At 33.0% G+C, this 13,936-nt stretch overlaps 1 protein-coding gene across 4 annotated transcripts in view; it reads left to right on the top strand.

Moving 5' to 3' along the window:
* The window catches only part of DOCK7 (dedicator of cytokinesis 7), a 191,607-nt gene that overhangs the window by 141,700 nt on the left and 35,971 nt on the right, over positions 1-13,936 (top strand). For all 4 annotated transcript variants that reach the window (XM_059923863.1, XM_059923850.1, XM_059923848.1 and 1 more), the window contains 3 exons: positions 9,325-9,507; positions 9,617-9,752; positions 13,243-13,339. In XM_059923863.1, the coding sequence (XP_059779846.1) occupies positions 9,325-9,507; positions 9,617-9,752; positions 13,243-13,339 (416 nt within the window). The remainder of the gene's footprint in view (positions 1-9,324; positions 9,508-9,616; positions 9,753-13,242; positions 13,340-13,936) is intronic.

The raw sequence follows: 13,936 nt of genomic DNA, 5'->3' as shown, positions 1-13,936 counted from the left end.
ACTTTTTAAAAAGTTTTATTGAGATAATTTACATATCAAAAGATTCACCCATTTTAAACGTACAATTTCATGGTTTTTAGTATCTTTACAGAGTTATGCAGCCATCACCACAGTCTAATTTTAGAACATTTCCATCACCCCAAAAAGAACCCTGAAGCCTATTAGCAGTCACCCTCTATTTCCACACAGCCCCAACCCTAGGCAGCAACTAACCTACTTTCTGTCTGTATAGATTTGCCTGTCCTGGACATTTCATATAAATGGAATTATACACTGTCATCTTTTATGTCTGGCTTCTTTCACTAAGCATAATGTTTTTGAGGTTCATTCATGTTGTGACATGTATCAGTACTTTTTTTTTTAATGCCAAATAGTATTCCTAAATATTGACAGACCAGATTTTTATCCATTTGTGAGTTGATGAACAGTTGAATCATTTCCACTTTTTGGCTGTTAAGAATAATGCTGCTATGAACATTTGTGTACATGTCTTTGTGTCCACATATGTTTTCATTCCTTTTGGGTAGATACCTAGGAATGGATTTGCTGGGTCATATTGTATCTCTATCTTTAACATTTTGAGAAACTTCTAAACTTTTTCAAAGTGGCTGCTCCATTTTAAATTCTCACCAGCAATGAATAAAGGTTCCTATTTCTCTAAATCCCCATCAACACTGTTATCTCTTTTTTATTATATATACTTCATACCTTAGTGTGTATGAAGTGGTATCTCATTGTCGTTTTGATTTGCATTTCCCTAAAGTCTACTGATACTGAGAGTATATTTTCATTTGCTTATTGGCACATCTTTTTGTATATCTTATTTAGAGAAAAAGCCCATTCAAATCCTTTAATGTTTTAAAATTGTGTTATTCATCTTCTTGTTATTGAGTTGAAAGAGTGTTTTATATATTCTGGATATAAATTCCTTATCAGATATGTGATTTGCAGATATTTTCTCCTGTGGATTATCTTCTCCCTTTTTTTTTCCTTAAATATTTATTTATTTATTTTTTTGTCGGGTCTTAGTTGCAGCATACGGGATCTTTCATTGCGGCACATGGGCTTCCAGAGCGTGTGGGCTCTGTAGTTGTGGTGCATGGGTTCCAGAGCACGTGGGGTCTGTAGTTGTGGCGCATGGGCTTAGTTGCCCTGCAGCATGTGGGATCTTAGTTCCCCGACCAGAGATCAGACCCGTGTCCCCCTGCATTGGAAGGCAGATTCTTAACCACTGGACCACCAGGGAAGTCCCTCTTTTCACTTTCTTGATGGTGTCATTTGAAGTGCAAAAGTTTTTAATTTTGATGAATTCCAGTTTTTCAGTGTTTTCTTTTACTTGCTTTTGCTATTGTAGATACAAAATAATATATAAAGTACATGTATAGTTAAAATATAATAATAGAAGAAACAACAGTGTACCTACCACTCAGCTTCAGAAATAGAACATTGCAATTTCCATGGAAGTTCCCAGTTTGCCATCAATTCAATCCCTTTCTCCCCTCAAAATGACCACTATTCGCAGTTTTGTTGACCTTGTTATTCATTTTTTAAAACCTTGCTTATCTGAAATATACCACAGATGAAAAAGTACATGAAACATAAATGTAAATGTTTACAAAAGATTTTAAAATGAATATCTTTGTAACCACAATTCAGGTCAAAATATAGAACATTGACCGCCTTCCAGAAATCCTTAGCCTGCTGTTTCCCACCACAGCTATCCACCAAGCCACCCACTATCCTAACTAATGAAGTAATTGCATAATTTTGTTAATAGTTTCACCATCTAAGTTTATATCACTAAATACTATAGTTTAGTTTTACATTATGTCTTTAATATTCCTCCATGTTGTAAAAAATAGCTGTAATTCACTGATTTTTCATTTCGGCATGATATTCCATTGTCCGACTATAGATCAATTTATTTACCCATTCTGTTGATAGATGCATAAATGGTTTCTGATCTTTGGTTACAAATAACAGTCTTATAGATTCTTCTATATGTTTCCTGTCTGCATGTACACACTTTTATTTAGGGTATTTCTTAGGAGTGGAATTTGCTGGGTCATATATGTGTACCCTCTTCTATACTAGATATGCCATGGTGTTTTCCAAAAGGTTTGTCTTAATTTATATTTGCACCTGCCGTATGAGAGTTTCCGTTCCTTCATATGTTCGTTCATCTGCACTTAGAATATTCAAACATTTAAATTTTTGCCAATTTGGTAATATATCATTATATCTCATTTTAGCATTCATTTTCCTGATGTCTCATGAGGGTGTGCACTTTTTCATATAAGTGGCTATTTGGATTTTTTCTTTTGAAGTATCTAGAGTTTTTTTGCCCATTTTCCATTGGATCGTCTGCCTTTGCTTGTAATTTATAGTAGTTTATATGTCTGGATCAAACCCATTGTCAATTATAAGTGGTTCAAAGATTTCTTTCTTTTTTTGTGGCTTGCTTTTTCATACACTTAATTGTGAATTTGGTGATAAGTGTCTTATTTTAAAGTAAGATTGTATTGAATCTATGGATCAGTTTTTGGGAAAATTAATATTTTTACACGCTTGAATCCCCAAATCCTTGGATATGTTAGATCTCCCCACTATTTAGGCTTTCTTTAATGTCTCTACACATACATAAACTTTTATAGCTTTCACCAGAGGCCCAGAACATCTTTTGTAGGTGTATTGTTGGTCATTGATATTTAAAAAATATTTTAGTAATATTATAAAATTATATAATATGATAATGTATAATACACATAAATTTTATATATATAACATTATATTTTTATAGTCTCATAAATGTCATCTTTTTCAAAAATTGTTTTCTAATTGTTGATTGCTATTTGTTTTTTGGCCGTGCCACACGGCTTATGGGATCTCAGTTCCCTGACCAGGGATTGAACCTGGGCCACCTGGGCAGTGAAAGTGCCAAATCCTAACTATTAGACTACCAGGGAACTCCCTAATTGTTGATTGCTTTTATGTGGGCATAGAATTGATTTTGAACAATAATGTTTATTTCCAGCAGAATTGCTAAACTAATAACAGAGGTATAGATTTTTTTTTCTACATACACAATCATATCATCTGGCAGTTTCATTTCTTCCTTTCTGTTTTTTTTTCCATAACTTACTTACTGGCTAGAACCTTGAGTACAGTGTTAAATAGAAGTAGTAATAGTTGGCATCATTAAAGGGGAAACTTGCAACATTTCATTCTTAAACATAGGTGCTAAAGGTTTTGGTTTTGGGGTTTGGTTTTTTTTTAAGATACCCTCTGTTATATTATGGAAGTCCCCTTCTGTTCCTAGTTTGCTAAGAGTTTTATTTTTGTAATTATGAATAGTTGTTGAATTTTATCATGCTTTTTTGCACCATTGAGACTGTCATTTTATTTTGCTTTGTAATCTTTTACTGTGACCCCTTTCAGTTGATTTTCTAGTGTTAAACCTACCTTGAATTCCTGAATTAAACCCAACTTTTTCATGATTGTATATTAATAGATTTGGTTTGCTGTATTTTGTTTAAGATTGTGTATCCGTGTTAGTAAGATTTTTTTCTTTCTCATAATGTTCTATTCAGATTTTGGAATCAAGGGTAGTTTAGCCAATTAAAATGAGCTGGGGAATTTCCCTTTTTATTCTCTTCCCTGAGAGTACTTGTTTAAAATTGAAATTATTTCTTCCTGGAATATTTGGAGAACTTGTGAGTGAAGCCATCTATACCTGCAGTTTTCTTTTTTGAAAGTTTTAAAATTACCTGTATAATTTCTTTAATGATTGTAAGACTGTTCAAGTTTTCTATTTCTTTTTACACTGGTTTTTATAAATTTTATTCTAGCAGAAATTTATTCAAATTTCTTGGCACACAGAGTTGTTTCAAATATCTTCTATGATCTTTTTAATGTCTATAACATCTATAGTAGAAGTAAACATTTTTATTTCTGTGACTGGCTTTTTATACCTTTTGTCTTAAATCAGTCTCAACAGAAATTTGTATATTTCTTTAGTTTGTGTAAAGAACCAATTTGGGGTCAATGTTGATCCTCACTTTTGAATGTTTATCTTTATTATTTACTGTCTTCTACTTTCTTTTGGTTTTATATTGATGTTCTCTTTTCTTCTTGAGATGGATGCTTACTTAACTCACTAATTTTCATCCTTTCTTCTCTGATACATATTTTAATCAAAAACATTTTCCTTTAATTATTGTTTTAGTTACATACCACAGTGTGTAGGTAACATTTTAATTAGTCATCAAAATATATCTAAAGTTCATTATGATTTCTTTTTAGACTTTTGGGCTATTAAATTGTTTTTGTTTGAGAATTTCCAGTCATACGAAAATTTCTAGTAATCCTTTTGCTTCTGATTTTGGCCTAATTGAATGATCAGAGAACTTACTCTACATAATTTGTTATATTTATGGGAGTTGGTTTTATGGTCTAGTACTTGGTCAGTTTTTGCAAATATCTCACATATTCGAAAAGAATGCATATTCTTCATTTGTTAGTTATATGTTCTATATTTATCCATTACATGCATTACATCAAATTTGTTAATCCTATTGTTTAAATCTTCTTTCTCTTTACTGAATTCTGTTCACTTTTTCTAATATCCCACTACAACTGTGGTGGTGTAATTTCTTGCAGTCATTCTGTCAGATTTTGTTTTATTTCCTTTGAGGCCTTATTATGAATTATCTAATTTAAAATTGTTATATTTTTGATGGATTGTACCTTTTGTCAACATGAACTGTAATGCTTACTTTTTATTTGCCTTAAAGTCAATTTTGTATAATACTGGTATAGCTATGCTAGGTTTCTTTTGCTTAGCGTGTATGTGTGTATATGTGTGTGTGTATGGCATGAGTTTTTCCATCCTTTTACTTTCATTGTTTTTTCTCATATTTTAAATGTGTCTTTTATAAACAGCATATGGTTAGAGTTTGTCTTATATTTGTAAAATCTGGTCTATTCATCTTTGTCTTTCTAGTGAAAGTTTTAAAACCCATTTACATTTAGTATAATTAAATTAATGTACTTAACATTTTAATTTTACTTCATGTTTTCCCACCCCCATTATGTATTTCTTTTTGTCTCATTTATTATCTTCTTTTGGATCATTTTTTTCTCATTCTATTTTTTCCTTATTCCACTTTTTCCTCTCTACTAGGTTGGAAGTCATACATTCTGTTTCTATTCTTTTTGTGATTGTATTACAAATAAGAATATGCTTTCTTAAATTTCAATCTAATATTAATCATTACCTTTACTTTCACATTGGTTAATAGAAGGATCTTAAAACAGGTTGACTTCATTTACCTTTCTCTCTACTTAAATGCTATCTTTAGTTTTATGTATCATTAAACCCCACAAGACATCATCATTATTATTTTTTTATGGCTATATAGAATCAGTTATCATTTAGATTTGCCCATGTGTTCACCACTTCATTTGCTCTTGATTCTTTCTCAAATTTGTGACTACTATGAGATGTTTTTCTACTTTGTGAAATACATCCTTTAGAATTTTCTATTCTGTGGTGATGAACTCTCTGTGTTTCTTTGAAAAATGTCTTTATTTGACCTTCATTAGGATTTCTTTTTTAAGAAATAGCATCTGAGTTTCCTCTGTTTTCTTTCAGCCTGCTGAGGACATTGTTCCCATTGTCTTCTCATTTCCATTGCTACTTTTTGAGAAGCCAGCTGTGGTGAACTGTTACTTCTTTGAAAATAACTTGTCTTTTTTTCTGTTGTTTCTTTGATAGTCTCCTTAAAATTGGCTTTCTGTGGTTTCAGTTGTTGAGTCTAATTTTGTTGAGTCTAATTTTGAATTTCTTTATGTTTATTCTGCTTGGTAGCTCTTTTGGACTTCTTAAATTTATGATTCAGCATCTTTCTTCAGTTCTATGAAATTCTCAGCTGTTATGTGTCCAAATATGTCCTCTTCTCCATTCTGTCTCTCCTCTTTCATATTCCAGTTAAACTTATGTTAGTCCTTTTTATTGTATCGTCTTTGTCTCTACTCTTCTGTGTATTCCATCTTTTTGTTAGCCTGTGCTTCATGCTGGAATGTTTCTTTTGATCTATCTTTCAGTCTACTAATTCTCTCCTTAACTATACCTGATACTACATTACACCAACCCACTGAGTTCTTAATTTGGTTATTGGGTAAATTTTTTTCAGTTTTCTAAATTGTGTTGTTTCTGCTATTTCTTTTCAATAAAACATTTCTCTTTATATTTTCAAGTTTCCAGTCAAGATTTTTAATCTTATTTTTTGGGCAAGGGTGCATAGAAAGTGTGGTTATTTTATAGTCTCTGATAATTTCAATACCTCAAGTCTTAATGTACCTTTTTCTGTTATCTGTTTTGTCAGTTCTCACTCATGATGTGTTGCTTCTTTGTGTGCCTAGTTCGTGACTGTGTACTGGACTTTGTATTTGCAGTATTACTTGTATGTATAATAAGAGTCCTGGGGTTGTGGTTTCTTCCTTCACAGAAGATTCATTGATGGGTAATACCAAACCAGAATTATCTTTTTATTTTTAATGTTTTGAGAGAATGGAGAAAACAGCCCCTCAATTTTTTGTAGGGCTTAATTCTCTCATAGAAACTTGATTGAGAAAGACTGTTCTGGATACAAGTCTCAGGTTGGTTTTTTTTTTTTTTTTTTTTTTACATTTTAGCGTAGTGATTTTTTTTTTAATATCTTTATTGGAGTATAATTGCTTTACAATGGTGTGTTAGTTTGTGCTTTATAACAAAGTGAATCAGCTATACATATACATATATCCCCATATCTCCTCCCTCTTGCGTCTCCCTCCCACCCTCCCTATCCCACCCCTCTAGGTGGTCACAAAGTGCTGAGCTGATCTCCCTGTGCTATGTGGCAGCTTCCCACTAGCTATCGGTTTTACATTTGGTAGTGTATATATGTTGGTTTTTTATGCAACAAATTTCTACTAATTTATGGTGTGCTTTTTCTGTTTATCTATTTATTTATTAATTGAATGAACAAGCACACATTCTCAATTTCAGTGTAAGCAAATATGATCATCTTTTTGTGGTTTATGGTTTATGCTTTTTATGTATTATTTAAGAAATTCTGTCTTACTCCCAAGATTATAAATATGTTCTTTTATATTTCCTTTTAACATTTAAGTTCTTTCTTTGTCTGGAATTTATTTTTTGTACAATAGTGCAAGGTAGGAGTCTACTTTTTTTTCCCCTAGGGAAGTCAGTTATCTCACAGCATTTATTTAATAATTCATCCTTCCACCACTGATTCATAGTGTCAGCTCTGTTGTATGTCACAATTTCATATATGCATAGGATTTTTTTGTGTGTTTCCTATTATTTCATTAGACTATTTGTCTATCCATATGCCAATATCAAGCTGTCTTAATTATTCTAACTATTTAGTAAATGTTGCTATCTGGTAGAGCAAATTTGTCCCCCATCCTACCTAGTTCTTCCTCAAGAGTGCCTTGGCTATTTTTGGCCCTTTGCTTTTCCCCATTAAATTTAAAATTAGTTTGTCAACTTCCAGGAAAAACCTGGCTGGTATTTTGATTGGAATTGCATTGATCCTATAGAACAATATGGGGGAAACCTGACATCTTTGCATTACTGAGTCTTTTTCATGTTTGTCCAACTTTCTTCAGAGTGTGTCACTGTGTTATTGGCAGTTTGTGTGGGGGTATAGGAAACGTTAGTGTGTACCTGTTTGTCGAATTCGGTATAATTTTAAAATTTTGTTTTAAAAAATCAGTCATTGAGAATTTAGTCAATATATTTATGCATACCTGAAAGTTCTGCTGTAGAAAGTGCTTACTTTTAAAATAAAGAAGCATTTTCCTTATGAGAGAGACTGTGGATTTGGGGGTGAGAGTCAAAGCTATTTGTGTCCAGGTCAGGTGCAGTATAGCATAGTGGTTAAGTGAGTTTATGTACGTGAATTTATTTACATGTGCATGCATCCATTAAAGGCAGTAAACATAGTGGATACGAGCTTGGTTTCTGGAGCCACATGTTCTGCATTTGAATCCCAGTTCCACCATTTATTGCAAAATACTTTCACAAAATATTGATACTTAACTACTTGTCTCAGTTTTCTTGTCTGTAGAATGGCGTTAGTAATAATATTTCTCTCTTTAGATGGTTTCAGGGGAAACCATCATGGATGATAGAGGGGAGATTAGGGTAGTAGTTGAGGTCATGGCTTTCCTTTGTAATTCCTCTCAACATCCTATCCACTGCTTTCTTGTTATAATTTAGTATATTTATTAACCAAATATTAGAATGTAGTATAATGGTGAAGAGTATAAGCTTAGGCATCTGGTTAACCTGGACTAAAATTGTGGCTTTACTTTTTCTTAGAATATGATTTAGGGCAAATTACTTAATCTCTAGCCTTTCGTTTCCTTACCTGTAAACTAGAAATAACAATAGTTAATACCATCTCATAAAACTGTTGAGAGAGTTAAATAAGAAAAAGCAATTAGCATAGTGTCTAGCACATTTCAAATTTTGTTATGTTTTGCCATCATCATTATTTGCCATCATCATTATTATTATTGTCATGCTGCATTCTTGTCTGTAAAATTGAGATGATACAACCTGCTTAGTAATGTTGTTGGAGGGCTAAATGAAATAATATATGCAAAGAGCTCAGTATGATGACTGGAAGAGAGTAAATATTCAATAAATGGTACTGTAAACAAATTCTTAGTTTTAGTTTTTATTTGTATTTCACATACTGTATACTAATACAAATCGAAGGTTGGGAATATTACCTTAAATTTATGTGCTCTAAGTAAAAATACATTTCACTTATATGTGGTCTAAGACTTTTTCCTTTTGTCAGTGGCCCTTGATAGGAAATAGTGATTCTCTAAACCTGATAAACATTTTGTTATCACATAATACTCTTAAAATAGTCTTATATAGAGTCAATTTTTTTTCCTTTATTCATATCGTGTCTGATAGTCTTTGGTAGATATCTTAGTTTTTAATAATAGGACCTTTTAGTTTTTCCCTTTATGTTTTCTGTTAACGTTTATAGTCTGCTGGAAGCCCTGTCATAGATTAAAACAATCTTCTATTGCTAGGAAAGGTTCATTAAATGTCAGGACCTTAAGTTTAAGGTTCTATATGAGTTACACAAGTATTGTCTAAATCAAATGGTTCTTTTGAAATATTTGATTTTAAAGTAATTATTGTTGTATTGCTTTTAGAAGAAAACAACTAACAACTGAAAAAAAGAAATGGTCTTTGATCATTTTGTGTCTTATTCTACTGCTTTTTATTTTCAGAGTGGCAGGCAACACACTACCTTTTCAGCAGAATCAAGTCGGAGTCTTTTGATCTGTCTGCTTTGGGTTCTCAAGAATGCAGATGAGACAGTTTTACAAAAGTGGTTTACAGATCTCTCAGTCCTGCAGCTAAACCGGCTATTAGATCTGCTTTATCTTTGTGTATCTTGCTTTGAGTACAAAGTAAGTGATCATTGTGCCATTGCAAAGATGAACAAGAGGGGAAACATAATGTGGAAAAGAAGAAGAAAATTTCTTCAATGTGTCTTCTTTTGTGATGTTTAAATTTTAGGGAAAGAAAGTGTTTGAAAGAATGAATAGTTTGACCTTTAAGAAATCAAAGGACATGAGAGCAAAGCTTGAGGAAGCTATTCTTGGAAGCATAGGTGCTAGGCAAGAAATGGTGCGCCGAAGCCGAGGACAGCTTGGTATGTACACAATATCTTCTCCTTCTGGTGAGAATTTTTTTCAGTTTCCTTGAACACTATCACAGTGATCATTTTTGCAAGTCTTCAGTGACAATTCTACACTTTTAAAATAGTGTTTTAAATGTAACTGTGAATTAACTTGAATAGCCATTTCTTTGCACGTTAGAATTCCTATTTAAGTAGGGTGAGCATACTTACAATTTGCTCTGGATAATCTCAGTTTGTTCCTCTTGCCCCTGTGTAATTATTAATAGCATCCCTTATTTTTAAAAATAGATTTTTTAAGAGCAGTTTTAGGTTCATAGCAAAATGGAGCTGAAGATACAGATATTTCCCATATATCCTCTGTCCCCACACATGCATGGCCTCCCTCGTTATCAACCTCCCCTACCAGAGTGGTACACTTGTTACAACTGATGAACCTACACTGACGCTCATTATCATACAGAGTCTAGAGTTTACATTATGGTTCTCTTGGTCATCCATTCTATGTAGCATCACTTTTTACTCTTAAAAGTTTCCTAGTTTTGTAATGATTTAATATACCCTGTATATAAGGCAAAGATATTGCCCATTAAACTCAAATATCAGCAAGAGAAGACAATTTAGTAGCATTTGAAGCCTGTTTCTAATCCCTGGTCTGCTACCCAGTAACCGTATAACCTTGGCCAAGTCACTTAATCTCCCCACTTTCCCTTTCCTCTTCCACTTGTGATTGTTTTGAGATTTTAAAAGGTAGTGTAACTAATTGATCTTATCATCTTTGTAGTGACCATGTGTGTGTAAACATTTCGCAAATTCTAAAGTAATATTGTTGCTGAGAGCTCCTTAAGGTCAGGGACATGGCTTAGTCATCTGTGTACATGACATTTGCTAACAGCTCGACATATATTTGTTGACTTAAAATGTGAATGTACATTTACATGAATATTTTTTAATTATTGTTTTTGATAGGCCATTTAACTTAATGATTGTTTATTTAAGTAAACTTAAATATCTTTTATATGCTATGTGTGTTTGGAATTTAATAATGAATAAGACAAAGTCTTTGCCTTTGGAATTAATAGAGCACTGTTTGTTCACTTCAGTTATATACAGTTTACAATGTACCTATTGATTTTCTTTTAACTTTTAGTATGTACAACAACCCTCTATTAAGTATGGAAATTAACTTTCTAGGTCATTTAATTATTACCAAAGTCTAATGAATAATTATCCTCATCTTTAAGATAAAATAAAACTCACAGAGGTGAATAACTTGCCTAAGATTATAAACTGATAGAACCAAGATCTTTTGACTGCCAATTTAGTGTTCTTTGTATTATACAGTAGCTCTTTCTGAGGCTTACTGTTGGAAAGAGTGGGGCTGTTACCGATATGTTTGTTACATTTTTAAACTTGTGGCCTTTGGACAGGTACCACTGTTTAAATGTAAGAAGCGAAGTTCTATATGTGGAATCTTAAAAAAAAAACCCACCCCCACCCCCCAAACTCATAGATACGGAGAACAGATAGGTTTTTGTTAGAGGTGGGGGGTAGGGATGGACAAAATGGGTGTAGGGGATAAAAAGGTACAAACTCACCGTAATAAAATACTTAAGTACCGGGGATGTAACTTATAGCACCGTGACTCTAGTTAACAAATGTATACTTGAAAGTTGCAAAAGTGAGTACATCTGAAAAGTTCTTATCATAAGAGAAAAATATTTGAAGCTATGTGTGGTGACGGTTGTTAACTAGACTTGTTGTGATGATCATTTTGTAGTACGTGCATATATCGCATCATTATGTTATACACTGGAAACTAATATAATGTTATATGTCAATTGTATCTCAATTTAAAAAAAAGAATTGAAGTTCTTGTCTTTGAAAAATTAAACCTTTGCAATTCTTATATATTTGGATACTTAATAAGCTAGGTCATCTAATGATAGACATTCTTAACTAAGGAGATAAGAGACAATTTCATGGAAAAAAAAGTTAATGATAAAAATGAAAATAGATCACAGTTACTTATTTTGTTAACTGTCTTAATACAGACATATCTTTTTGCTTTCTTTCACAAAATTTCTTAAAGACAGACGTTTCAAAATCAAAGAGGTAAAGAGAGAAAGAAAGGGAACAGAAGGGAGAGAAAGCAGGAGTATCCAGACATGTCCTTTATTGTGTGTCAAATTATATTTGTTTCTCAGTATTTTTAAAATTTCTATTTGAACTCTGAATTTTTACTTTCATTTTTCTTTCCATCCTCCCAGCCAATTTAAAGTCTCATGGTTTTCAAAAAGGAGCATTAGTTTTCTAGTTGAAAGCTTGAAGTCATGACTTGATTCTATTGTTTATATTTCTCCACAATTCTCAATGCCTTCTCCACTTCTGCTGGATTGTTATGAATCAGTTCTGTTGCTGCTGCTGCCCCTTAAGGAGCCCGTACCATTCATTTTGCCTTCCATCCTAGAAACCGCTTGGGAGAAAGCCCCTATCTTCCACCTGTCCTGCCTTCTGTGGACCAAAAGAAATAATTACTTTATGAATCCTTTTTAAAAAAAATTTATTTATTTGTCTATCTATCTATCTATTTATTTATTTTTGGCTGCGTTGGGTCTTCGTTGCTGCGCGTGGGCTTTCTCTAGTTGTGGCAAGCAGGGGCTACTCTCTAGTTGCAGCGAGCCGGGGCTACGGACTTAGTTGCTCCGCGGCATGTGGGATCTTCCCGGACCAGGGCTCAAACCCGTGTCCCCTGCATTGGTAGGCGGATTCTTAACCACTGCACCACCAGGAAAGCCCCTGAATTCTTCTTAATTTGTTTACTTATTAAACAAAAAGTTATTGAGTTCTCAGGATGTGCCAGACACTTTGTCAGTACCTGATATAAAAGGATGAACAAAATGGACACAATCTGTGTTCTTAAGTAGCTTATATTCTTGTGGTCATAAGTGCTATGGAGAGAAAGTAAGTTAAGAGGAAAGGAAGTGGCAGAGAGTTGAGGAAGGCCTTTCTGCAGAGGTGATGAATAATTGGCCAGTGAAAATTTGTGGGAAAAACAATCAAGTAAAAGGAACAACCACCATTGCACACATCCTAAATCAGTAGCATATGTAGTGAAACTACACACCCACACACACACACACACAAACACACACACACACAATAATGGTAGTGTAAACAAGAGTGGGAGGAAATAAGATCATATCATGCATGGTCTTATAAACCATGGTTAAGATTTTGGGAAAGTCAGTATTAGAAAGTTTGCTTATTTAAAAGCATGTTTGGTTTTTTTATATTACATTTAGCAAATATATTTCTTCTGCAACTGTCATGAAAATTTTTAACAAAAAGCACCATTGTCTGGTTTTTCCACTTGTACTGAGGATAAGGTGGCTGTGTATAAAATTAATAACATTATGTAGGATTTCTTATGTGTTTGCAAATATACATGTATGTGGTCTGACTGAAATAACATTAAAAAAAGGTTTTGAAATTTGTTTGACAGAGAGAAGCCCATCTGGAAGTGCCTTTGGGAGTCAAGAAAATCTGAGGTGGAGGAAGGATATGACTCACTGGCGTCAAAACACTGAGAAGCTTGACAAGTAATATAACCTTCTTTTTTATCTTACTGATGAGTTTGTTGAGTTTCAAATACAGAGGAAAATGATTACTTTTAGTGTTATTTTTTATATATTAGGCATTCAAATCTTAGAAGACAAAATAGTTATATTTTATTTTTAAATTTTAGATTAAAAATGATTTGAGGGAAGAATTTTTCATATGGTGTAGTAAAACAAAAGGTTACATATTGTAACAAAAGGTTACAAATGTTACTCTGTTTTCCCCCAACAATCCCCTTTGGAAAATGCGTTTGGCAACTATTTTTTAAATATATTTTGGGTGTCACACTGAACTAAATATTTCAAGGATTACAAAAAATTAGAACACTAGTCTTTGCCCTCTTAAAGCTTGAAATATAAAGAAAGACAAAACACTACAAGTCTTCTGTTTCTAGCATGGAGGCAAACTAGGTACACTAACTGACCACCCCACTGCCAAAAACAATCCTAAAGGACTGCATCTTCAGCCTAAGGGGAGCTGGAAGTAAACCCTTCTCACTGCCCAGGTAACCACAGGTAAAGTTGCTCGGCTTGACACTTGGCATTTCAGGTGTTATGGGGCTAACATTTTTTCCTGAT

The sequence above is a fragment of the Balaenoptera ricei genome, chromosome 1 (assembly GCF_028023285.1).
Source record: "Balaenoptera ricei isolate mBalRic1 chromosome 1, mBalRic1.hap2, whole genome shotgun sequence".
Taxonomy (NCBI): domain Eukaryota; kingdom Metazoa; phylum Chordata; class Mammalia; order Artiodactyla; family Balaenopteridae; genus Balaenoptera; species Balaenoptera ricei.
This window is presented reverse-complemented; position numbering and strand designations above follow the sequence as displayed.